The 25,187-nt window shown below is 38.2% G+C and overlaps 1 protein-coding gene across 1 annotated transcript in view; it reads right to left on the bottom strand.

Annotated features, from left to right (window-relative positions):
- Window positions 1–698: 698 nt before the first annotated feature.
- CCDC144A (coiled-coil domain containing 144A) overlaps window positions 699–25,187 on the bottom strand; it is a 57,959-nt gene continuing 33,470 nt past the window's right edge. The window contains exons 6-10 of the mRNA XM_064583922.1: window positions 18,439–18,726; window positions 17,150–17,367; window positions 15,479–15,707; window positions 2,037–2,088; window positions 699–937 (exon numbers count right to left, since the gene is read on the bottom strand). Coding sequence (XP_064439992.1) covers window positions 798–937; window positions 2,037–2,088; window positions 15,479–15,707; window positions 17,150–17,367; window positions 18,439–18,726 — 927 coding nt within the window. The 3' untranslated portion in view covers window positions 699–797. The remainder of the gene's footprint in view (window positions 938–2,036; window positions 2,089–15,478; window positions 15,708–17,149; window positions 17,368–18,438; window positions 18,727–25,187) is intronic.

The following is a 25,187-nucleotide window of genomic DNA, read 5'->3' as shown; positions in this document are numbered from 1 at the left end:
ATGGGTCAGTGCCCCTAACCCCCACATTATTCAAGGGTTAATTGTATTAGAGCTAATTGTCTGATTGTCAGGGTCATATTTTTAAGTTTTGTCACTTGTCAGGGTTGTACAGTAGTCATGTGGAATGTACTGATTTGTAGGATATAAATGCTATGGCAATCAGGCATAATCTAACAATTTACTTGCAAATGGTTCTGGGGGAAAACGTTCTTTTCTCTTTCTCTAATTTTTCTTTTCTCTAATTTTAAGACTGTCTTCAAAAAGTAAATCAAAAATAAACAGAAAAGGTGAAAAGTTTTAGGCAAATCTTATTTCACCATGAGGAAAGAGCTATGAATCAGTACTTAAAATTAAAATTATACATAGGTTTTATGGCACTATAAAAATTGTAATACATACAAACATTGACAATAGCCTTAGCAGCAATATATCAAAATGATGTCTGTGTAAATCTCCAGGTCCATATGTAGTAATATAAACTGGAAAATACTAAAAGGCTATCAATTAACACCCCTGAAGTACTAATGACAATTTGGTTGGTTGGGTGCTGTTTAAAAAGCTGGTATTTGGGCAGCTTGAAGCATGTAAAACCCAACAGTGCTGGTCTCCATGTATAAAACCTGCTTAAAAGTTAATTAGGTGCCAAGAAACATAGCTTAAAATATTATATAAACTTTCATTACACACATGATCCAGAACTATTTTCCTTTATTCAAGATTTTCACACGATATGTTTAGTAGGACACAATTAAGATGTTATACAAACATCCAGTAAATAAATTTTTAATGTTTGTCTTTCAGAACATATAATTTTTCTTCAAAATCTGTAAATATTCTTTTGAAGATTTCACTAGTAGATCGTCATTTACATGTGATTCATAAGTAGATTCTAAAGAGGAGGTCATACACCATGAGTCTGATTCAAATTCAGCAGCAGCTGAAAAGAAAAAGAATTACATTCTTTATCTAAAATACTTTGTAGTTAACTACAAGTTAGTAAAAAACAAAGTTGAAGCCTTATGAGTGTTAAAAAGAATGAAAAACATCTACATAGAACTACAATATAAAATACAAGATTACTTTTAAATATATTTTGCTCATGGTTGCCCAGTGAGTTAATTGCTATTGTGGATAAATATCAGAGCTTCTAGTTTTCTCATTACAAGATGAAATTACAAGATGATGACAGAGCCCACCCCTGAACAATCATATACTAGAAACTGAAAAATCAAACAGGCAATTTTAGAGTTGAATATACCATGACAGGTATAAAACAAGACACTATAAGAACACACAAAAGGGACATCCTAGTTTTCTATCAATACTGCCTGCTTTTTGGTGGAGGTGATATGTAAGTTGATACCTGAAGTACAAGGAAAAAGTGGGCCAGGTGGAGGGAAGACACATATACAAAGAACATATACAAAGAGTGAGGAAGAACACTTGTGGAATTGCAAGTAGTCTACGCTGAAGAGGTGCTAGAGCAAAGCAACAGAGTAGGGTAAGTAGCGACAGAGAAGGCTGAATAATCTGGCAAGAACCAAATTGACTTGGGTGTTTTTATTCCATATAAGGAACTTGGAATTTTATTCAATGGCAAAAGGTAAACCAATGACTGGAGATTTAAATATCACCTGTCAAGTGACAGCTATATGGACTATAGTTGCTTAACTATTACTAAGACAAGTCTGAGTTTTTTGGTCTTATACCACTAGCAGAAACAAGAATTTGAGAAAGCCCACATATTCAGGTTGACGGTTCCATAGGAATGGCAGAAGTGAAGGAAGATTATAGCCAGAAATAATAATAGATACATAGACATTTGGATATTTTTTAAAGTCTGAATGAACACGATGACTAAATGAGGAATAAGTAAGTTCATCATTATGTTAATGCTTTACATTTTTTATTGGCTATATATTTAAAAAAATTAATGTAGTACCTATTATCCAAACCATGGAAAGGGATGCCATTTACTATTCATAGTTTATTTCAGAAATCAATGACCATCTTAATTCATAAATTTGGCAACATACCTTCTAGTTCTCTAGTTATATTCCTTTCCATCTCCTGCTGAGATATGTCCATCTGAAATAAGTCAAATATTATTTATAATGTTCAAGTTAAACAAGAGACATTATTGTAGGAACTATATATAGCTTATGAAATGTGGTCTTTAAATAACACTTTTAGAGACTAAAACTAAGTTAGGGATTGCTGAAATAGAAAGATAATGACATAAATAAAATAAATCCCTACTTATTTTAATCTTAGGTAACTGAGAAGAAACATATGTAATGCTATTTAGATGAATCTGATAAAAAGTACAATTAATATTGGTCTATTGAATATACATACTTTCTGGAAGAAGAGGAAGATGGCGGAGGAGTAGAGGACCGTAGTTTTGTCCGGTCCCTGGAATTCAGCTGGATAGCTTTCAAATCATTCTGAAGACCTGTGAACTCAACCTGAGATCTAAGAAAAGAACTGTTGCAATTCTACAAATAGGAAAGCGACCACTTTCTACAAGGTAGGAGGTGTGGAGAAGCGAATCGGCGGTGATCCATAGGAAGATAAACCGTGGGGGGGAGGGAGCCTCCATAAGCCAGCTATCAGAAAGTGATAAAGCAGTGGTGTGCAAATCAGAACTTGTAGAAGTCTGCTCCGGTGAGGGACATCCTGCTTGAAAGGCACTCAGGTGCAGAAGCAGGGTGGAATCCTAGGTGGGACGGCCTTATCTCAGGATCCCCAGGGTCACAGAAAGAATGGGGGTGCCTGAGTATGGGAGAGTTCCCAGGCATTTGAGCAGTGAAGCCGGCTGCAATCAGAGAGCTGAGGAGGGGGCTTTCAGCTCAGTGTTGCCATAAACCACAAACTGCAGCCAGTTGGGCGACCGCTCTCAGAGCAGGGGCCATACAAGTGGCAGAACCAGGGCAAGACCTCCCTCCCTCTCCCAGGAGGAGTGGCACGAATGCATGCCACAGGAGACTGCAAAGTTTGGAAACTCCAAAGGGGGTTGCATGGCTGAGATAAAAATGTTCAGTCACAGGCTGGGTGTACACAGAATGCAGACAGAAACCAGGGAGGCGAGAGTGATTGACAGCTTCTCCATGAGGGCACACTGAGGAGTGGAGGGTGCCAGCTTTCAGCTCCCGGGCTGGACACTGGGAGGCTGACATTTTCATTCTCATCCTATAAAGTGGTGTGGAAAGCCTTCAGGGAACAAAAGCCACATAGAGCAATCCCGAGGCCCGGACTTAGCCTGGCCCCCTGGCAAGGGCAGTGCAGTACTGCTGGAGCAAAGACTCCTGAGAATCAGCACCACAGGCCTGTCCTCCAGAAAATCAGCAAGAACATCCGGCTAAGACCAAGTTTACCGATCACACAGAAATGCAAAACTCCAGCACTAGAGGAAAATACTATATAGAATTCATGGCTTTTTCTCATGATTCCTCAATCTCTCAATTGTAATTTTTGTTTTCCTTTTCAACCAATTTCTTATTTTATCAACTCGTTTTTTAAAACTTTTTCAATGTTCATTTTTATAATTACATTCTATACTTTCATTGTATTTAATTTTATTTTTGCATATACAGAAGTTTTTCTTTCTTTACAATTTTGGGGTGTAGTTTCTTCTAACAAACAGACCAAAATATACCCAGAATCTACTGTATTGCTCTGTTCTCATCACCTGTCTGATTATATTCTCTTTCGCCTTTAATTCTTATCTATTTTTTTGGTTTCAGGTCTCCTCTGATTTGTTAAGAGTAGATTTCTCTGGGGTCGTTGTTGCTATTTTAGTATTTCGTTCTCTCATTCATCTATTCTTCTCTAGACAGAATGACTAGATGGGAAAACTCACCTCAAATAAGAGAACAAGAGACAGTACTGACTGACAGGGACCTAATCAGTATGGATAAAAGTAGGATGTTGGAATTAGAGCTTGGAATAACAATTATAAAGATGCTAGCTGGGCTTGAAAAAGCACAGAAGACACTACAGAATGCCTTTCTGGAGAAATAAAAGAACTAAAAGCTTAACAAATCGAAATCAAAAGGCTATTAATGAGATGCAGTAAAAAATGGAGGCTCTACAGTATGGAGGTTCCTCAAGAAGTTAAAAATAGAGCTACCCAATGACCCAGTAATTGTACTACAAGGTCTTTACCCCAAAGATGCGAATGTAGTGATCAGAAGGCGCACCTGGACACCAATTTTTATAGCAGCAATATCCACAATAGCCAAACTGTGGAAACAGCCCAAATGTCCATCGACAGATGAATGGATAAAGAAGATGTGGTATATATACATACAATGGAATATTACTACGCCATCAAAAGGATGAAATCTTACAATTTACATTGACGTGGATGGAAATGGAGGGTATTATGCGGAGAGAAAAGTCAATCAGAGAAAGACAATTATCATATGGTTTCATACATATGTGAAATATAAGAAAAAGTGCAGAGAATCGTAGGGGAAGGGAGAGAAAACTAAAATGGGAAGAAACCAGAGAGGGAAACAAACCATGAGAGACTCTTAACTATAGGAAACAAACTGAGGTTTGCTGGAGGGGAGGTGGGTGGGGGGATGGGCATGAAGGAGGGCACGTGATGTGCAGAGCACTGGGTGTTATATACAACTGATGATTAACTGAACACTACATCTGAAACTAATGATATATCATATGTCAGCTAACTGAAGAGAAATTTCAGGAGTGCCTGGGTGGCTCAGTTGGTTAAGCGGCCGCGTTCGGCTCAGGTCATAATCCCAGGGTCTTGGGATCGAACCCATGGGCTCCTTGCTCAGCGGGGAGTCTGCTTCTCCCTCTCTGTGCTCTCTCTCTCACTATCTCTGTCTCTGTGGCAAATAAATAAATATGTTCTTTAAAATAAAATGAAATTTTAAAAAATTTATCATATACATATGGGTAATGGTGAAATGAAACATTATTTTTTTAAAGATTTTATTTATTTATTTGACAGAGAGACCAGCGAGAGAGGGGACACAAGCAGGGGGAGGGGCAGAGGGAGAAGCAGGCGCCCGCAGAGCAGGGAGCCCAATGCGGGGCTCGATCCCAGGACCCTGGGATCATGACCTGAGCCGAAGGCAGATGCGTAATGACTGAGGCACCCAGGCGCCCCAATAAAACATTATTTACTTATCTTTTCCAGACGGACTGAGCTATACTTAATAAAAATTATGTATTTAAAATAAAAAAAAAAATTGGAGGCTCTGCTATGATAAATGAGGCAGAAAGGAGAAGTAGTGATGCAGAAGACAAAATAAAATGATGGAGTATAGGGGCACCTGGGTGGCTCAGTCGTTAAGTGTCTGCTTTTGGCTCAGGTCATGATCCCATGGTCCTGGGATCGAGCCCCGCGTCGGGCTCTCTGTACAGCGGAAAGCCTGCTTCTTCCTCTCCCATGCCCCCTGCTTGTGTTCCCTCTCTTGCAGTGTCTCTCTCTGTCAAATAAATAAATAAAATCTTTTTAAAAAATTTAAAAAAATTTAAAAAATGATGGAGAATAAAGAAACTGAGAAAAAAAGAGAGATAAACAACTACTGGATCATGAGGTGAGAATTCAGGAGATAAGTGATACCATAAAGTGGAACAATAGTAGAATAATTGGGATCCCAGAAGAAGAGGAAAGGGGGGGGTGGCAGAAGGTATATTTGAGAAATTATAGCAGAGAACCTCCCTAATCTGGGGAAGGAAACAGGCATTCAAATCCAGGAGGCACAGAAACCCCAACCCCCTTCAACATCAATAAAAACAGGTCCACACCTCAACATAGAGTAGTGAAGCCTGCAAATTTCAGAGACAAAGAGAAAATCCTGAAAGCAGCTCAGCACAAGAGGTCCTTAACCGACAAGGGTAGAAACATTAGACTGGCAGCAGACCTAACCACAGAGACCTGGCAGGCCAGAAAGGACTGGCATGATATATTCAGGGTGCTAAACGAGAAAAATATGCAGCCAAGAGTACTGTATTTATCCAGCAAGGCTGTCATTCAAGCTTGAAGGAGAGAGAAAGAGTTTCCAGGACAAACAGAAACTAAAACATTTGTGATCACTAACCCAGCCCTGCAAGAAATATTAAAGGGGATCCTTTACGCAGAGAGAGCCCCAAAGTAACACAGACCAGAAAGGAACAGCGACAATGTACAGAAACAGTGACGTTACAGATAGTACAATGGCACTAAATTCGTATCTTTCAATAGTTACCCTGAATGTAAATGGGCCAAATGCCCCAATCAAAAGATGCAGGGTATCAGATTGGATAAAAAAGCAAGACCCATCGATATGCTGTCTGCAAGAGACTCATTTTAGACCCAAGGACACCTCCAGATTGAAAGTGAGGGAGTGGAAAACCATTTATCATGCTAATGGACATCAAAAGAAAGCTGGGGTAGCAATCCTTGTACCAGACAAATTAGATTTTAGACCAAAGACTGTAATAAGAGATGAGGAAGGACACTATCATAATGACTTAAAGGGGTCTATCCAACAAGAAGATCTAACAATTGTAAATATGTGTGCCCCTAACATGGGAGCAGCCAATGACATAAACCAATTAATAATAAAATTAAAGAAACACATTGATGATGATACAATAATAACAGTGAATGACACACTGGACTGTGGGAAACAGACCTCCACAACAACCACTGGTGCATGTTCGTTCAGACTCCGAGATCTCTGAGAAAACTCGATTTGCTGGGTTAAAAATAAGCCGAAAGGATCAGAGTGAATTGCCCTTGGGACGTGTGTGGTCTGTTCTAAAGTACGCAGCAGAAGATGTTTTGTAGATAGGAAGCCACCTGTAAACAGCACACTGTGCACTCCCCTCTTGGTTCCCTTGCCCTGTAAATAGCACACTGTGCACTCCCCTCTTTGTTCCCTTGTCCTGCTTTAAAGATTCTTATCATACACGCGGGACTAATCCTATGTACATGGAAGAATGTGCCTTACTAAGCCCATGCTGTAAATCATTAGAGATCTATAGCGCTGTAGAAGGTATATAAGATTATGGAAAATAAACCTCGGGACCTTGGGCTGATTGCTCGGGGTCCCCTGTGCCTCGCAAAACTGGCATCTCTTTTCCTCAGTTCCTTCACCGCCCCAGGTCCACGACTCTCTGAGGTCGACACTGGACCAGATGCACTTCACTGATAGATTCAGAGCATTCCAACCTAAAGCCACAGAATACACATTCTTCTCGAGTGCACATGGAACTTTCTCCAGAAGACATCACATACTGGGTCACAAATCAGGTCTCAACCGGTACCAAAAGTAGGGGATCATTCCCTGCAGAGTTTCAGACCACAACGCCTTGAAACTTGAACTCAATCACAAGAGGAAATTCGGAAAGAACTCAAATACATGGAATGTAAGAGCATCCTATTAAAGAATGAATGGGTCAACCAGGAAATTAAAGAAGAATTAAAAGAATTCATGGGAACAAAGGAAAATGAAAACACAACTGTTCAAAGCCTTTGGGATGCAGCAAAGGCAGTCCGGGGAGGGAAGTAGAGAGCAACAACAGCCTTTCTCAAGAAACAAGAAAGGTCCTAAATACACAACCTAACCTTACACCTAAAGGAGCTGGAGAAAGAACAGCAAATAAAGCCGAAACCCAGCAGGAGAAGAGAATTAATAACGATCAGAGCAGAAATCAATGAAATAGAAACCAAAAGAACAGTAGAACACAGCAACGAAACTAGGAGCTGGCTCTTTGAAAGAATTAATGGGATCGATAAACCCCTGGCCAGACTTAGCAAAAAGAAAAGAGAAAGGATCCAAATAAATAAAATCCTGAATGAAAGAGGAGAGATCACAACCAACACCAAGGAAATACAAACAATTTTAAGAACATATTAGGAACGACGATACGCCAACCAACTAGGCAATCTGGAAGAAATGGATGCATTCCTAGAGAGGTAGAAACTACCAAAACTGAAACAGGAAGAAACAGAAAACCCGAACAGACCCACAACCAGCAAGGAAATTGAAGCAGTAATCAAAAATCTCGCAAGAAACAAAACTCCAGGGCCGGATGGCTTCCCTGGGGAGTTCTAACAAACACTTAAAGAGGAATTAATGCCTATTCTTCTGAAGCTGTTTCAAAAAATAGAAATGGAAGGAAATCTTCCAAACTCTTTCTATGAGGCCAGCATTACCTTGATCCCAAAACCAGACAAAGACCCCACCAAAAAGGAGAATTACAGACCAATATCCCTGATGAACACGGATGCAAAAATTCTCATCAACATACTCGCCAATAGGAGCCAACAGTACATTAAGAGGATTATTCACCCCAACCTAGTGGGACTTATTCCTGGGTTGCAAAGGTGGTTCAACATCTGCAAATCAATCATCGTGATACGCTACATTAATAAAAGAAAGGACAAGAACCATATGATCCCCTCAATGGATGCAGAAAAAGCATTTGACAAAGTACAGCATGCTTTCTTGATTAAAACTCATAACGGTGCAGGGATGGAGGGCACATACCTCAATACCATAAAAGCCATGTATGAAAAGCCCACAGCATATATCATTCTCAATGGGGTAAACCTGCGAGCTTTTCCCCTAAGGTCAGGAACACGGCAGGGATGTCCACTCTCACCACTGCTGTCCAACATAGTACTAGAAGTCCTAGCCTCAGCAATCAGACAATGAAAAGAAATAAATCGTATCAGAATTGGCAAAGAAGAAGTCAAACTCTCACTCTTTGCAGGTGACATAATACTCTAGGTGGGAAACCCAAAAGACTCCACCCCCAAATTGCTAGAACTCATACAGGATTTCAGCAAAGTGGCAGGATATAAAATCAATGCACAGAAATCAGTTGCATTTCTATACACTAACAATGAGACAGAAGAAAGAGAAATTAAGGAGTCGAACCCATTTACAATTGCACCAAAAACCATAAGATACCTAGGAATCAACCTAACCAAAGAGGCAAAGGATCTGTACTATGAAAACTATAGAAAACTCATGAGAGAAACTGAGGAAGACACAAAGAAATGGAAAAACGCTCCATGCTCATGGATTGGAAGAACAAATTTGTTAAAATGTCTATGCTACCGCTACCCAGAGCAATCTGTGCATTCAATGCAATCTCTATCAAAATACCATCAACTTGTTTCACAGAGCTGGAACACATCATCCTAAAATTTGTACGGAACCAGGAAAGACCCCGAATAGCCAAAGGAATGTTGAAAAAGAAAACCAAAGCTGGTGGCATCACAATTCCGGACCTCAAATTCTATGACAAAGCTGTAATCATCAAGACAGTATGGTACTGGCACAAAAACAGACACATGGGCCAATGAAACAGAACAGAGAACCCAGAAACGGACCCTCAACTCTATGGTCAACTAATCTTCGACAAAGCAGGAAAGAACAGCCAAGGGAAAAAAGACAGTCCCTTCAACAAATGGTGTTGGGAAAAGTGGACAGCCACACGCAGAAGAATGAAACTGGACCATTTTCTTACACCATACACAAAAATGGACTCAAAATGGATGTAAGACCTAAATGTGAGACAGGAACCCATCAAACTCCTGGAGGAGAACACAGGCAGCAACTTCTGTGACCTGGGCCACAGCAACTTCTTGCTAGACACATCTCCAAAGGCAAGGGAAACAAAGACTTCATCAAGATAAAAAGCTTTTGCACAGCAAAGGAAGCGGTCGACAAAAACAAAAGACGACTGACAGAATGGGAGAAGATATTTGCAAATGACATGTCAGATAAAGGGCTAGTATGCAAACTCTATATAGAAAGAACTTATCAAACTCAACACCCAAAGAACAAATAATCCAGTCAAGAAACGGATGGAAGACGTGAACAGACATTTCTCCAAAGAAGACATTCAAACGGTCAACAGACACTTGAAAAAATGCCCAACATCACTCGGCATCAGGGAAATAAATACACATCAAAACCACAATGAGATATCAGCTCACACCTGCTGGAATGGCTAAAATGAACAAGTCAGGAAACAACAGATGTTGGCAGGGATGCAGACAACGGGGAACCCTCTTACACTGCTGGTGGGAATGCAAGCTGGGACAGCCACTCTGGAAAACAGTATGGAGGTTCCTCAAAAACTTGAAAATAGAGCTACCCAATGACCCAGCAATTGCACTACTAGGATTTACCCCAAAGATACAAATGTAGTGATCCGAAGGGGCACCTGCATCCCAATGTTTACAGCAGTTTTATGTATTTGAGAATGAGAGCTAGAGAGAGAGAGAGTGCACGAGTGGGGGGAAGGGCCGAGGGAGAGGGTGTAGCAGACTCTCACTGAGCAGAGAGCCTGAAGTGGGGCTCTGTCCCAGGACCCTGGAATCATACCTGAGCTGAAGACAGACACTTAACTGACTGAGCCACCAAGGCACCCCTCAGTACCCTACTTTAGACCCCATTTTGGGCATTGAATGAAAGGATACCTTTTATAAGAAAGGTCTAAGGAAGAACATTCTAGATGGGAATACTTGTAATATACAGTTGATCCTTGACCAACGTGTGTTTGAACGGTACAGGTCTACTCTACTTACACATGGACTTTTTTTGATACTGCATTGGAGTGTCTTTTCTCTTATGTTTTTCTTAATAACATTTTTGTTCTAGCTTATTTTATTGTGAGGATATAGTATATAGTACCTGCAATGTACGAAACACGTGTTAATGGATTATTTAATGTTATGGGTAAGGCTTCCAGAAGATAGAGAAATTAAGTCGAACTAGGCTATTAGTAGTTTAGTTTTTTAGATTCCATGCATAAGTGAAATCATATGGTATTTGCCTTTCTCTGAGTTATTTCACTTAGCAAAATACTGGGTCTACCAATGTTGTCACAAATGGCAAGATCCCATTCTTTTTTATAGCTGAGTAATATTTCATTATATACATATAACACATCTTCTTTATCCATTCGTCTATTGATGGACACTGAGGTTGCTTCCATACTCTCGTTATTGTAAATAATGTTTCAAAAAACACAGGGGTGCATACAACTTTTCGAATTAGTGTTTTCATTTTCTTTGGGTAAATACTCAGTAGTGGAAGTATTGAATTGTATCATATTTCTATTTTTAATTTTTTGAGGAACCACAACACTTTTTGACAGTAACATTATATTCAGGATTTATAAAACGAATAATCTGACAACATTACTAGACAGGCCTTGTAAAATTAATAACTCAATACCACTTGATGGGAGAAACTTTTATTGAAGCAATTTTATAATACCATTAACAAATACTATGTAAAATATAAACTACTTTTTCATATGACGTGACTTAAGGAACTACCAATGTAATGTTATTATCTTTTCCCCAAAAGCTCTTTTCCTAAATATTTACTTCTGTGACCTTTGTTTATTTCAAGGTAAGAATTGTGCTTCGTAGAAATAGCTTGAAGTCCATTAATAAATAGAACACATCTGCAATTTTATTTATACTTTTCCATTTATCAAAAATATAGGCGGGTAAGAAAATTATACACAGAAAAACAATGTACCAATGTATCAGCAAATTTTAATTTGAAGAATTATTAACTAGAAGGATTTTCTCATAACTGTTAGTTTTCAAACTATGCCCATAGTAATCTAACGTTCCACTGGGGACAAAGCAGGATTGAGGGACAAGGAAGTCTACAGGTGTAGTCTCATCTCTCCTTTAGCTAAACAGCTCTACCTGTCTCTGTTTTATATAATACAGTTTAATGCAAAAAAAAAAAAAAATTCAAGTTCTATTCTTTGGGAAAAAAGTTTTTCCAAAGGTATAAAAGTCACTCACTTCGTCAAAGTCCCTAATTTTACATAAGAGACAAAAAGGCCCCAGAGAGATTGCAGTTTGCCTGAGGTCAAAAAACCACCTAGCTGCAAGCCAGGAATGTGGTTTAGGTCTTACTGAGCCTAGAGTTTTATGCCAGTTACTTCCTCATATTCAGGAACAATGCATGCATTTTTAACTATAACTCAGAGAATATGAATACATAAAACTTTGTCATGTGGCTCAATAATGTTCAGGCATTAGGCACAAAATAGCTTTCTAACTAAAGTATAAATTTTAAAGTCATGAACAAAAAGAAAGGAACAGAAGTTATCTTAACTCCTTTTAGTAACAGTCAACATGTGCAATTTATAAGCATAAATTTTTTTAACCAAAGGACAAGGAACTTGAAGGAGAAAATCTTTAGTCGAACCAAAGAACCTGAAACTGAGGAAATTCTTCCTTGAAAGAATTATTCATTTCCTTCAAATAAAACTTTGTTTATCCAAATCAATCAACAAATGAGTTACCTATGTTGTGGGTTATTTATAGCAAAATTTAAAACGCACAACAGATTTCTCTTTACCATCTAGCATGCTCTGTCCAACCTCTCATCATTAGTTGGTATGTACAAAAGACATGATTAACTTTAATTAGAATTTAAATCAAGTCAGAAATTATAGGTAAACCTTCATTTCCATGTGAGGACTTTTCTCTACCTTCCTCACGACAGGAAGGGAGATTTACCTAAAGGGTGAATTTGGGAGAAGGCACTAAGCAATGCATACATGGTTCCAAATCTCTTCTTTAAAAAGATGTGCCTGCCATAGTAGCATGAATTCAAGTCTGCTCTCATCTTTGTGGGATGGGCATCAAACATTTGTTCCTTCCATTACAACTGTGTGTGGAAGTGCCTAATTTGGGATAAAGTACTGGGAAGCTCGCTGTGGCTACCTACCTAAACCATATCCTCCTATTTGTTAGTATGTATTACTAATAAAGTTACTAAGCTTATCTCCATCTGCCTGACTCCTGTGTTCTCAACTCAGAAAAAGAAGAGCAATGTCATCTGCCACCTACTCCACCACAGTTCCAACAAGAAAAATGACCAGACAACACTTAGACATGTTTTCTTCTTCCTTGACTTTATAACTAACATTCATTCTTCAAAGCAACATACTTTAAAGAGGGAAAAAGTTGAAAAGAACAACTTCAGAAACAAACATAGAAAGTCAGCCAAAATGAGGAGACAGGCGAGTATGTTCCAAATGAATGAACAATGCAACACTTCAGAAAAATAACTAAATGAAACAGAGATAAGTAGTCTACCTGATAAAGAGTTCAAAGTAATGGTCATAAAGATGCTCAGCAAACTTGGGAGGAGAATGGATGGATTCAGTGAGAACTTCAACAAAGAGAACATACAAAGAAGAACCAATCAGAGCTAAAGACTACAATAACTGAAATGAAAAATACACCAGAGGGAATCAACAGCAGATTGAAAGCTGCAGAACAGACCAGTGATCTGCAAGACAGGGTAGTAGAAATCCTCCAAGCCAAAAAGAAAAAAAAGAATTTTAAAAATGAGGATAGGTTAAGGGACCTCCTAGGATCGAGCCCCACATTAGGCCCCCTGCTCAGGGAGCCTGCTTCTCCCTTTCCCTCTGGCCCTCCCCTCCCACTTGTGTTCTCTCTTGCTTGCTCTGCTCCCTCTCTCTCTCATAAATAAATTAAAATAAAAAAAAAAGGAGGGGTGCCTGGGTGGCTCAGTCATTAAGCGTCTGCCTTCCACTCAGGTCATGATCCCAGGGTCCTGGGATCGAGCCCCACATCGGGCTCCCTGCTCAGCAGGAAGCCTGCTTCTCTCTCTCCCACTTACCCTGCTTGTGTTCTCTCTCTGGCTGTCTCTGTCAAATAAATAAATAAAATCTTAAAAAAAAAAAAAAAGGAAAGGCCATAACTAGAAGTAAAAAAATTATGAAAGAAAGTTTTATTGGGGGGCGCCTGGGTGGCTCAGTCGGTTAAGCATCTGCCTTCGGCTCAGGTCATGATCCCAGGGTCCTGGGATCGAGCCCCACATCAGGCTCCCTGCTCCGTGGGAAGCCTGCTTTTCCACCCTTCCCCTGCTCTCTCTCTCAAATAAATAAAATCTTTTAAAATAAGAAAAAGAAAGTTTTATTGGTAAAAGCAAACATACAGTAGAGGTAATAGATCAATCACTTTTATAAAGCCAGTATGAAGGTTAAAAGACAAAAGTAGTAATATCAATTATATCTACAGTAATTAGTTAAGGGATACACAAAATAAAAAGATGTAAACTAAGACATCAAATAAATAAAACAAGGTGGGGTGTAAAAATGTAGTGTTTTTAAAATGTGTTTGAACTTAAGTAACCATCAACTTAAAATAGACTGCTATATACATAGGATGTTATATATGAACTTCATGTGATCACAAACCAAAAATCTAAAGGCATCCAAGCATAACACTAAAGAAAGTCCTCAAATTAGAAGGGAAGAGAGCAAGACAATAAGGATGCCGAATGAAGGAACAAGATTGAGGCCTCATTTACCACAAGCCTATGCTACTTTTGTCTACATTAATAAGAACGTGAATATACCATCAAAACCATAAACCTATGTGCATTCATTGAAATGGATATTTTAATAACAATGACACAAAGGAAACTAGCTGCTATTTAAAGACTCCCTATCATTCCCATCTTAGTCATCAATCATTCAACTGATGGCAAGGTAGATATATGTGAACTTCTTTTTAAGAATTCAAATTGTGGGGCGTCTGGGTGGCTCAGTCACAGTTAAGTGTCTGATCTTGATTTTGGCTCAGGTCACGATCTCAGGGTTGTGGGACTAAGCCCTACATCGGGCTCCACACTGAGCATGGAGCCTGCTTACCCTCTGCTCCTCACCCCCTGCTTGCACTCCCTCTCTGGAAAAAAAAAAAATCAAATATTTGCTTGATTTAGCTATTTAGAAAATGCTCTACAACTGCTCAAGACATTTTGTAAAACGTGAAATAGAAGTGTTATAAGTAAAAAAAAATGCTATAAGTAAGAAAGCAATTAAAAATGTACTCTCATGTGAGAAAACAGGTCATGAGACTGGGCCCTATGTAGGGTTCCATGCTCGGGGGGGGGGGGGGATCTGCTTGAAAGTCGCATGCTCTCTCTCCCTCTTGTGCACTCTCTCTCTCTAAAATAATACAATCTTTAGGGGCGCCTGGGTGGCTCAGTCGTTAAGCGGCTGCCTTTGGCTCAGGTCATGATCCCAGGGTCCTGGGATCAAGCCCCACTTCGGGCTCCCTGCTTGGAGGGAAGTCTGCTTCTCCTTCTCCCACTGCCCTTGCTTGTGTTCCCTCTCTCACTGTGCCTCTGTCAAATAAATAAATAAAATCTTCAAAAAAATAAAATAAAATAAATAAAATCTTAAAAATAGTAAAATATGTCAGTTTAGTTATATTTACTAAATAAAGTTAATAATAGGTATCTCTTGAAAGTAAGAGCTCCAGGAACTAAAAAAAAATCGTAAAATTTCTGTCTCATTTCTTTATTAGCGCATATAATTATGACTTTTACTTAGTGTGTGTTAGTTAAACAACTCAGAATTTCACCAAATTAAAAACAAAAATTATATCAGAAATCTGAAACCCAAGGGCAAAAAGATAACTAACCTTGGTCAAGAAAGTCTCAACGCCATTCTTTGTAGGCCGTGAGCTTGAGGTAGGAATCACTAGGTTTTCTCTCGGAGCAACATATCTATTGAACAGTGAACTATTATTCATATTTCTAACAGAAGGCAATTCTAGGACAGGGCTCATAGCAATAGTATTAATCAAAGACTTTTTTTGCTGTGTCTCCACCAGAAGTTTGGTACTGGTCTCTGCCAGCTTCTCATTAGTCCTGTTAAGATTACAAAACACAATGCTTAGTATTTCATTTCTCCCCAAATCATTCCTAAGTGACTTGCATTTTTTTAAAGTTTCCATAATAGTAAACAGAATGTGCCATTAAACGGTGTTTTAACACTGAAAATGTGACAGAGCAGACCTACAATATATAATGATAGGTTTAAAATTGCTCTAAAGGACATATATTTCTAGAGGATTCCTAACTAACAAGTAATTCAAATTAAGGAGGGACAGAAATGGCTATTAGTGATGCACATGGCTTAACAGGTAATACCTGCTGCCTTCTGGAATGGCTGGACTTAACAAGATTCTTGAGGATGCCATTACACATACTTATATTTAGTAAACCAGGATGCCATTACATATACTTCTATTTAGTAAACCAGTTTAGAGATATAAAAATATAAAACCATCCCAGGGGGCTGGGTGCTCAGTCAGTTAACCATCTGCCTTCGGCTCAGGTCATGACCCCAGAGTCCTGGAATCGAGCCCCTGCTTTTCCCTCAACCTCTGCCTGCCGCTCCCCCTGCTTGAGCTCACTCGCTCGCTCTCTGTCAAATAAATACATAAAATCTTTAAAATAAAAATAAAAATAAACCATCCCTCAAAGACATTTTCAAGCATTGGCTTTCACCACTCTTGCACATTTCACTCATTACCTCAGAGAAATTGAGCATTTGGCACTGAGGAATAATTTAGACCAACAATTGCTAGATGGCAGAGTTGTGATCAGAAAGAAATAAAACAGCTCCAGAGCCAATTAGGTTATAACACAGCTACCAGGGTACTGGAGGTGGAATCTACCCTTTCTGTCTTTCACCCAGCCCCTCCTCATGTCCACCATGGTGCTTTTTTTAGCCACTTTGGGAATTATACTGCCTTTCGGCCCCTAGGGGAATCTTTTTGTATTTCACATGTATACTTTTATGTAAGGTAGAAAAACTATAAAGAACAGTTTGTTTCAAAGCACCCTCTATTTGGTAATAATAACAAAAATCACAATCAAAAAAGTAAATTTACCAAGCTGCCAGGATGTGCAGTTGGGTTACAGATGTATTCTTCCAAAAATAAACTCACTAATATTAATAAACTCATTTCTATTTAGGGCAATTCTGACAAACAATTTTATAATAACATGCTGTCTAAATTATAAAGCTTCTAACCATTAGCTTAAAGACTAGGAGATCAGATTAACTGAAAATATTAAGGGGAAAAAAATAAAATCACGTAAAACCAAAAAAAGGAGGAGAGATGCAAACTGTCTTGGACGAACATTTCAAAGGTAAGTTCTTTTACAAACATCATTTTCCAAAATTAAACTATCTAATTGGCTTTCACTTCCTACTCATCTCATGAACCTGGCTCCATAAAAATTACACTTTAGAGGCAAATTAACAAGCTAAATCTATTTTCTATGATTCTGTTTTAACTTACTTGTTCAGTTCATTTGTCAATGACATTCGAACTTTTAATTCTTCTAGGTAGAGTTGCTTGTATTTTTCCAATTCTGTTTTATTAAAATCTTCTTGAGAACATTTCATTCTGGATAGTTCAAATTCTAGTTCTTTAATTCTGAGTTCCATTTGATTTCTTATTGAAGCATTATTAGCTTCTCTTAACTGTCCTAAGCTTTCTTGAGATGCTACTTGTGTCTAAAGCAAATTAAAAGCATACTTTTAAAATAAGTTATAACCTGGGTAATTATAGTATATTTCTTTCCTTTAGTTTTGAGTCAATGATTCAGAGAGCAATTGTAAATGTGAAAAAAAAGCTGAAGCGTAAAATATTTGTCATCAAGGTCAACTGAATTAAATCTGAATGATAAAGTTCAATCATTCTTATATTAGAACTCATGCAATCTGGTAATTCAGAGAATAATAGAATCATTTAAAACTTTAAAAAAGTGAACAATACAACTTAAGAATAATTCAAGTACCGGGGGTGCCTGGCTGGCTTAGCCGGTTGAGCGCCTGACTCTTGGTTTCTGCTCAATTGTGATCTCAGGGTCATGAGATAAAGCCCTGTGTCATACTCAGCATGGAGTCTGCCTGGGATTCTCCTCTCCCTCTGTGCATCCCCTCACCCGTGCTTTCTAAATAAATAAATAAATATCTTAAAAAAAATAATCCAAGTATGGTACAATTTTTTTTTTTTTAAAGTAGGCTCCATGCTAGGCTTGATTTCACAAGCCTGAGCTGCTCAACCAACTGAGCCACCCAGGCACCCCATGGTTAAAATTTTTAAAACACCATCTTTTCTTTTCCTGTCAATAGTCTTGTTTTATACCAAGTGATCTTAAAAAATAAAATGATTCTCTACTGTGAATCATTCTGAAAAATCAATTTAGTGAGAATAATGATGAAAACTGAAATTTTTTTTTAAAGATTTTATTTATTTATTTGACAGAGAGAGAGATAGCGAGAAAGGGAACACAAGCAAGGGGAGTGGGAGAAGGAGAAGAAGGCTTCCTGCGGAGCAGGGAGCCCGATGCGGGGCTCGATTCCAGGACCCTGGGATCGTGACCTGAGCCGAAGGCAGACGCTTAACGACTGAGCCACCCAGGCGCCCCAATGAAAACTGAAATTTTTAAAGAGAAGGAACAAATGCTTCCAGAAATTTACCAAATTGCTATAAAGGAAGTAGAGGAAAACTATACAATGCATATAACCAAAATGTAACTTGCAGTGAAATGATTAAAGCATACTACAGATCAATAAATTAACCTGGAAAAACAGATTGGCTTCTTTTAATTTTTCTGTTATGTCCAATCTTGTTCTTTCTTCAAGCTCCCGTTTATAGTGTTCTATTTTACTGTATTCTACCATACTGAATTCTACATGACTTCTGAGGTTTACTACTTGTTCCAACTTCTTTTTATTCTTCTCTAGTTTTTCATATTTCTTCTGCATTTCCTTCATAGATGTTAACTCCTGGGTAAGAAGCTGGTTGTTTGCATCCAGGTATAGACATTTTGAAGACGCAGTTTCCAGTTTTGCTGTAAGATCATCAACCTGCATGAATAAAATAATACAGTTTGGAAGTAGAGTGAAAATAGTCTAATGCAAAACTATGACCAAGTTTTTTTTTTAAAAGATTTTAAGTCTCTACACCCAACACGGGGCTCAAACTCACAACCCCCAAGATCAAGAGTCACATGCTCTACTGACAGAGCCAGCCAGGTGCTCAAATTTTAAAATAAATTCATTTTCAACAAAATGTTATCTATATTGTAAGTAGAGTCTTGGAATGTGGAACCTCAAATAACTCAGAAAATCAAGAACAAAATTAAAACCACTAGTAGTTACTAAAGGAGATCTCTGCTATCGTTCTCTTTGCCACACATTTATACTTTTATTTTTCTATGATTGTTTCAGATCTTTCCTTCACAAAATAACTGTAAGTCATCTCTTAGTAGAAAGTCTCTTAACCCTTCCCTCATCTTAACACTCCATAATTTTTTTTAAAGATTTTATTTATTTACTTGAGAGGGAAAGAGAGCAAGAGAGCAAGAGTGCAAGAGCAGGGGGAGGGAAAAGCAGACTCCCCACTGAGCAGGGAGCCCAGCGTGGGGCTCAATCCCAGCATGCCAGGATCACGACCCAAGCCAAAGGCAGACACTTAACTGACTGCGCCACCCAGGTGCCCTGGTACTCCATAAGTTTTAAAGAAGTTTTAGGAATATCATATTGACTTATGTAGGTCTCAGCAAATAAATGCTTACCAAAATAAGACTTTGAAAATAAAACTCTAATTAATGAATCTATAAAGACTGATTTTAATGCCATAAGCCTTTTTCTGAATTACAAATGTTTTATGCTAATTTGAATTGCATTCTGAGAAGAAATGATTTGCAAGGTTAAGAAATCGCATCTCTCAGTAAAAAAATTTAGTGAGATGATCCATACATTTTTGACCAAAAAAACCCCCCAAAAAACCCCCTTAATTCAACAGTATTATAATCCTTTGTTACATCCCACAAAATAAGACAAAAACAACCAAAAAACTTGCTGGAGTTTCAGTGATGCTGAATTGGGAAGAACTTCTTTCTTTTAGATATGATTGGTAAGACAAGATGAGTGGATGTGGTGGTTTTATAAATTCTTTGACACTTCTCCCATGACAATCCCCCCCCCCCCTTAATATGTGCTGGCCTTAGTAACTGGTTTCTAGTGAATAGAATATGGCAGAACTGCTGTGTGATTTTTAAGGCTAGGTTACAAAATGTGAGATAGCCTCCATCTGACTTTTTCTACAGAAGCTCACCCTTAGCATCCAGCTGTTGTGGGAAAGCCCAGGCCACCTAGTGAGTCCTCATGCAGATACTGCAGCTGAGACTGCCTCAGCTAACATCCTAGTCAAAAAGCAGCCTCAACAGCCAAACATGTGCATGAACAAGAACAAGGTTTTAGATGATTCTAGTTCCCAGCTTCCAGTCATCCCAGCTGATGCCAAATGAAGAAGAAATGAGTTGGCCTTACTCAGCCTTGTCTAAAGATGTGTGAACAAGATAAATGCTGTTTTGAGCCACTGGGTTTTGAGATGGTTGAGTATGCAGCAATAAATAACTGGCACAGATACTGATATTAAAAATGGGGTGCTGCCATTAAAAACAAAACAAACTAAAAATAAACCTCCTTTGAACCAGGAGGTAGGTGGAACCTGAAAGGATGTAGAGAAGAGTAAGAATGAAAACCAAAAGGGCTTCCAAGAAACTGTTAGTGGAAACCTGATGGCCCTTGAAGAGGCTTACAGCAAAGGTTTCTAGACAAGTGAAGAAAATGACACTAGAGGGAAAGGAACTCATGCAACAAACCACTTGAAAGGAAACTCATAGGGGAGATAAGCTAAAGAAACACTATTCAATATGAAGGAACCAGGATTTGCTGGGTTCAAATATCTGTTTCTCATTTACAGCCTCTCCACATGTTGAATTGTCAAATAATGCTAAAATAAATGGCTTCTGGGTTAAGAGCAAATCGAGGAAAACATGGTCTATGGATGAAGCCAAGACTATAAAACCCTTTATTAAGACCTCGGAAGGTTTTAAGGTGTGCCTCCAATTTCTTTAAGGATCTTAAGAGTATAAGAATTTTAAAGGCATTGTCAAATAAGAGGTTCACAGGAAACCTGAGTTGAAAAGCTTATCTCAAAAAGACCCAGGAGAATGGCTTTTCTAATGGCATGAACTCCAATAATATTCACAGAAAACTCAAAAAGTGAAGAGAATTATAGGGGCATCTGGGTGGCTCAGTCGGTTAAGCGGCTGTCTTCAGCTCAGGTCAAGATCCCAGGGTCCTGGGATCGAGTCCCACATCAGGCTCCGAGCCTGCCTCTCCCTCTCCCTCTGCCTGCCTCTCTGCCTACTTGTGCTCTCTATCTCTCTGTCAAATAAATAAAATCTTCAAAAAAAAAAAAAAAAAGTGAAGAGAATTAGAGAAGCAAAAACACTGTTTGCGAGCTTGGACTAAAAGAGACCAAGATAGTACAAGCTGAAAATAGGCCTTTGGGTCTTAGAAGTCCCACAGGGAGGAAGCAGGCTGAAAAAACAGCTAAAAACACAGGTCATTCCTTATGAAAAGGACAGAACCAAGAGCTCAAAGAGTAAAGCAAAGAGCCATGGAGAAGTATTCCCATGGTTAGGACTAAGTCCTAACTAAAGAACTGACAGCATGCTTCAGGCTATATTTCAAAACTGCTATGGACTAGCGTGCTTCCCATCTTCTTTCTGAATGGGAGAGTCCTTAGCAGGTTATCCGCATCCTGCATTTTGAGTGGTAGAGAACTGTCACTTTAATTCTCAAGTCTTCATATTGAGAGGACTTGAACTCAAGGGACTATAATTCAGACACCTTAACCCCACTGCTCCTGATTAAAATGGTAAGATCTTGGATTCAAGCCTGAACCTAATGCCATGATAACAGATTTGTGGGAGGAGGTGAGTGTATTTTTCATGTTGGAGGAATACAAAAATATGCTGGTTTTTAAATGTGTCCATAGGTTTTTAAATATTCATTCTATTAAAAATAAATAAATAAAAAGACCGTGGGCCAATCTTAGTGACTTATCTCCTAACAAACAGAATATGGTGAATGTGATGCTGTGTGTATTCCAAGGCTAGGTTACAGAGGCAATAGAGCTTCTGCCTTGCTCTGTATCTCAGGCTGCTTACTTGGAATTTAGCCCTCCAATTTGTGAGGAAGCTCAGGCCACAAAGAGAGTCTAGGTGTTTCAGCTGCCTGCCTTAACTATAGTCCTAGTCAACAGCGAGCATCAACAACACCAGAAGTGATGGAACAAATCTTCAAACACTTCCATCCCCAAACCTTTCAGTTGCCCCACCTGAAGCTAGGGGAACAGAAACAAGCTGTCCTGGCCACACTTTTCCTAACAGATTTGTGAACAAAATAAATGTTATTTATTTAAGCCACTAAACTTTGGGGAGTTTGTTAAGAAAAAAAAACAAAAAAAGATAAATGGATGATAAAAAGAGTTAATAAGATACATAACTTATATAGTAGAAATTGGTCTCCATTAAAGTGGGAAGTAATAAATGTCAAGATTAATTTATTAATGACAAACAGTGCTAATGAGAAGCAGCACATAACTAGAAGCAAGATCTAAGAAGTTTTTCTCTCCATTTTCCCCCATTTAGGGTGACATTACCTATGCATTTTTTATATATGACCTTTATTATGTTGCAGTATGTTCCTTCTAAACCTACTTTGTTGAGGGTTTTTATCATGAATGGATGTTGTACTTCGTCAAATGCTTTTTCTGCATCTATTGAAACGATCAGATGATTCTTCTCCTTTCTTTTATTAATGTGGTGTATCACATAGATTGATTTGCAGATATTGAACCACCCCCACAACCCAGGAATAAATCCCATTTGATCATGGTGATGGCTTTTTAATGTATTGTTGGATTCAGTTTGCTAGTATTTTGTTGAGGATTTTTGCAACTAGGTTCACCAGAGATACTGGCCTGTAGTTCTCTTTGTGGTGTCTTTATCTGGTTTTGGTATCAGGGTAATAATACTGGCCGCATAAAATGAATTTGGAAGTTTTCCTTCCTTTTCTGTTTTTTTTTTTTTTTTTTTTTTTTTTTTTTTTTTTTTGGAGGGGGGAACAGTTTGAGAAGAATAGGTATTAACTCTTCCTTTAAGTGCTAGGTAGAATTTGCCTCTGAAGCCGTCTGGTCCCGGACTTGGGTTTGTTCAGAGTTTTTTGATTACTGATTCAATTTCTTTGCGGGTTATCAGTCTGTTCAAATTTTCTATTCCCTCCTGTTTCAGTTTTGGTAATTTGTATGTTTCTAGGAATTTATCCATTTCTTCTAGATTGTCTATTTGTTGGCATATACTTTTTCATAATATTCTCTCATAACTGTTTGCATTTCTGTGGTGGTGTTATTTCTCCTCTCTCATTTGTGATTTTATTTATTTGGGTCCTTTCTCTTTTCTTTCTGTAACTCTGGCTAGAGCCTTGTCAGTTTTATTAATTTTTCCAAAGAACCAGCAACTGGTTTCATTGATCTCTTCTAGTTTTATCTTTTTTAAGTTTCTATACTATTTATTTCTGCTGTATTTTTTTTTAAAGGATTTGTTTATTTGAGAGAGAGAGAGAGAGAGAGTGGGGAAAGGGGCAAATGGAGAGGAAGTGAGGGAATCCTCAAGTAGACTCCCCGCTGAGCATGGAGCCTGAAGCAGTGCTCAATCCCAGGACCTTGAGATCATGACCTGAGCGGAAATCAAGAGTTAGCTGCTTAACCAACTGAGCCACCCTGGTGCCCCTATTTCTGCTCTAATTTTTACTATTTCCTTCCTTCTGCTGACTGTACGCTTCATTTATTATTCTTTTTCTAGCTTCTTTAGGTGTAAGGTAGTTTGAGATTTTTCTTGCTTCTCGAGCTAGGCCTGTATTGCTATATACTTCCCTCTTAGGACCACTTTTGCTGTATCTCAAAAGTTTTGGCGAATGTGTTTCATTTTCATTTGTTTCCATGTATTTTTAAATTTCTTCTTTTATTTCCTGGTTGGTCCATTCATTGTTTAGTAGAATGTTACTTAACCAACATGTATTTGTGGTCTTTCAGATTGTTTCTTGTGGCTGACTTCTAGTTTTATATTATTGTGGTCAGAAAAGGTGCATGGTATGACTTCAATCTTTTTTGTATCTATTAAGGCCTGTTTTGTGGCCTAATATGTAATATATTCTAGAGAATGTTTCAGAATGTGTATTCTGCTGTTTAAGGGTGGAATATTTTGAATATATCTCTTTAGTCCATCTAATCCAGTGTGTCATATAAAGACATTGTTTCCTTGTTGACTTTCTGTTAGTTGATCTGTCCATTGATGTAAGTAGGGTGTTAAAGTTCCCAACTATTGATTATTTCTATTCCTTCCTAAAATACCCAAACTGTACATTGTGTTCATGGATACTTTTACTATTAGGAATAAAAGCAACTTATTCCATTAAAAAAACTATATATATATTAAAAATAAAGTACCATAGTATTATTGTATTATTATCAATTAGTTCTTTTATGTTTGTCATTAATTGTTTTATGTATTTGGGTGATCCCATGTTGGGTGCATAAATATTTACAATTGATCTTCTTCCTGTCAGATTGTCCTCTTTCTTACGATATAGTGCCCTTGTCTCTTGTTACAGTCTTTGTTTTAAACTCTATGTTGTCCAATATAAGTTATTGCTATTCTGGCTTTCTTTTGATGTCCATTTGCATGATACATGTTTCTCCATCCCCTCACTTTCAATCTGCAGGTATCCTTATGTCAAAAATGAGTCTCTTGTAGGCAGCATATACATCCTATGTCTTTTGATTGGAGCATTTAGCCCATTTATATCCGAAGTAATTATTGATAGATATGTATTCGTCATTTTACTACTTGTTTTGTGGTTGTTTCTGGAGATTTTTCTCCGATCCTTTTTTGTGTCTTTGATGCTTTGCTGATGTTCTTTAGTGATATATTTGGATTCTTTCTCTTTGCATGTTTATTAGTGGTTTTGTTTTTGGTTTTCTTTTCTTTTCTTTTTAGAGAAAACACGAGCGGGGCAGGGAGAGGGAAAGTGAATCTTAAGCAGATGCCATGCCCAGCACGGAGCCCAATGCAGGGCTCAATCTCACAACCCTGAGATCATGACTTGAGCTGAAATCAAGAGTCAGATGCTTAACCAACTAAGCCACCCAGGCACCTCTATTGGTGGTTTTTGATATATAATTTGTATATAACCTCTTCTGCATATAGCAGTCTATATTAAGTTGCTGGTCATTTAAGTTTGAACCAATTCTTTTCTCTTCTTCTCCCCATGCTTCAGATAAGGTATATTTTATATCCTTTGTTTCTGAGTTCCTTAAATTATTTTTTACATAAATGTTCATTTTTGTTACTTTTGTGTTTCTTGCCTTTATACTGTCACTTCTGGTCTCTCTTTTCCACTCAAAGAGCCCC

Source organism: Mirounga angustirostris, unplaced genomic scaffold, assembly GCF_029215605.1.
Source record: "Mirounga angustirostris isolate CCGP_5_RB_7025 unplaced genomic scaffold, mMirAng1.0.hap1 SCAF_138, whole genome shotgun sequence".
NCBI classification, from domain to species: Eukaryota; Metazoa; Chordata; class Mammalia; order Carnivora; family Phocidae; genus Mirounga; species Mirounga angustirostris.
Note: the sequence above shows the minus strand (reverse complement) of the source record. Positions and strands in the feature narration are given on the sequence as shown.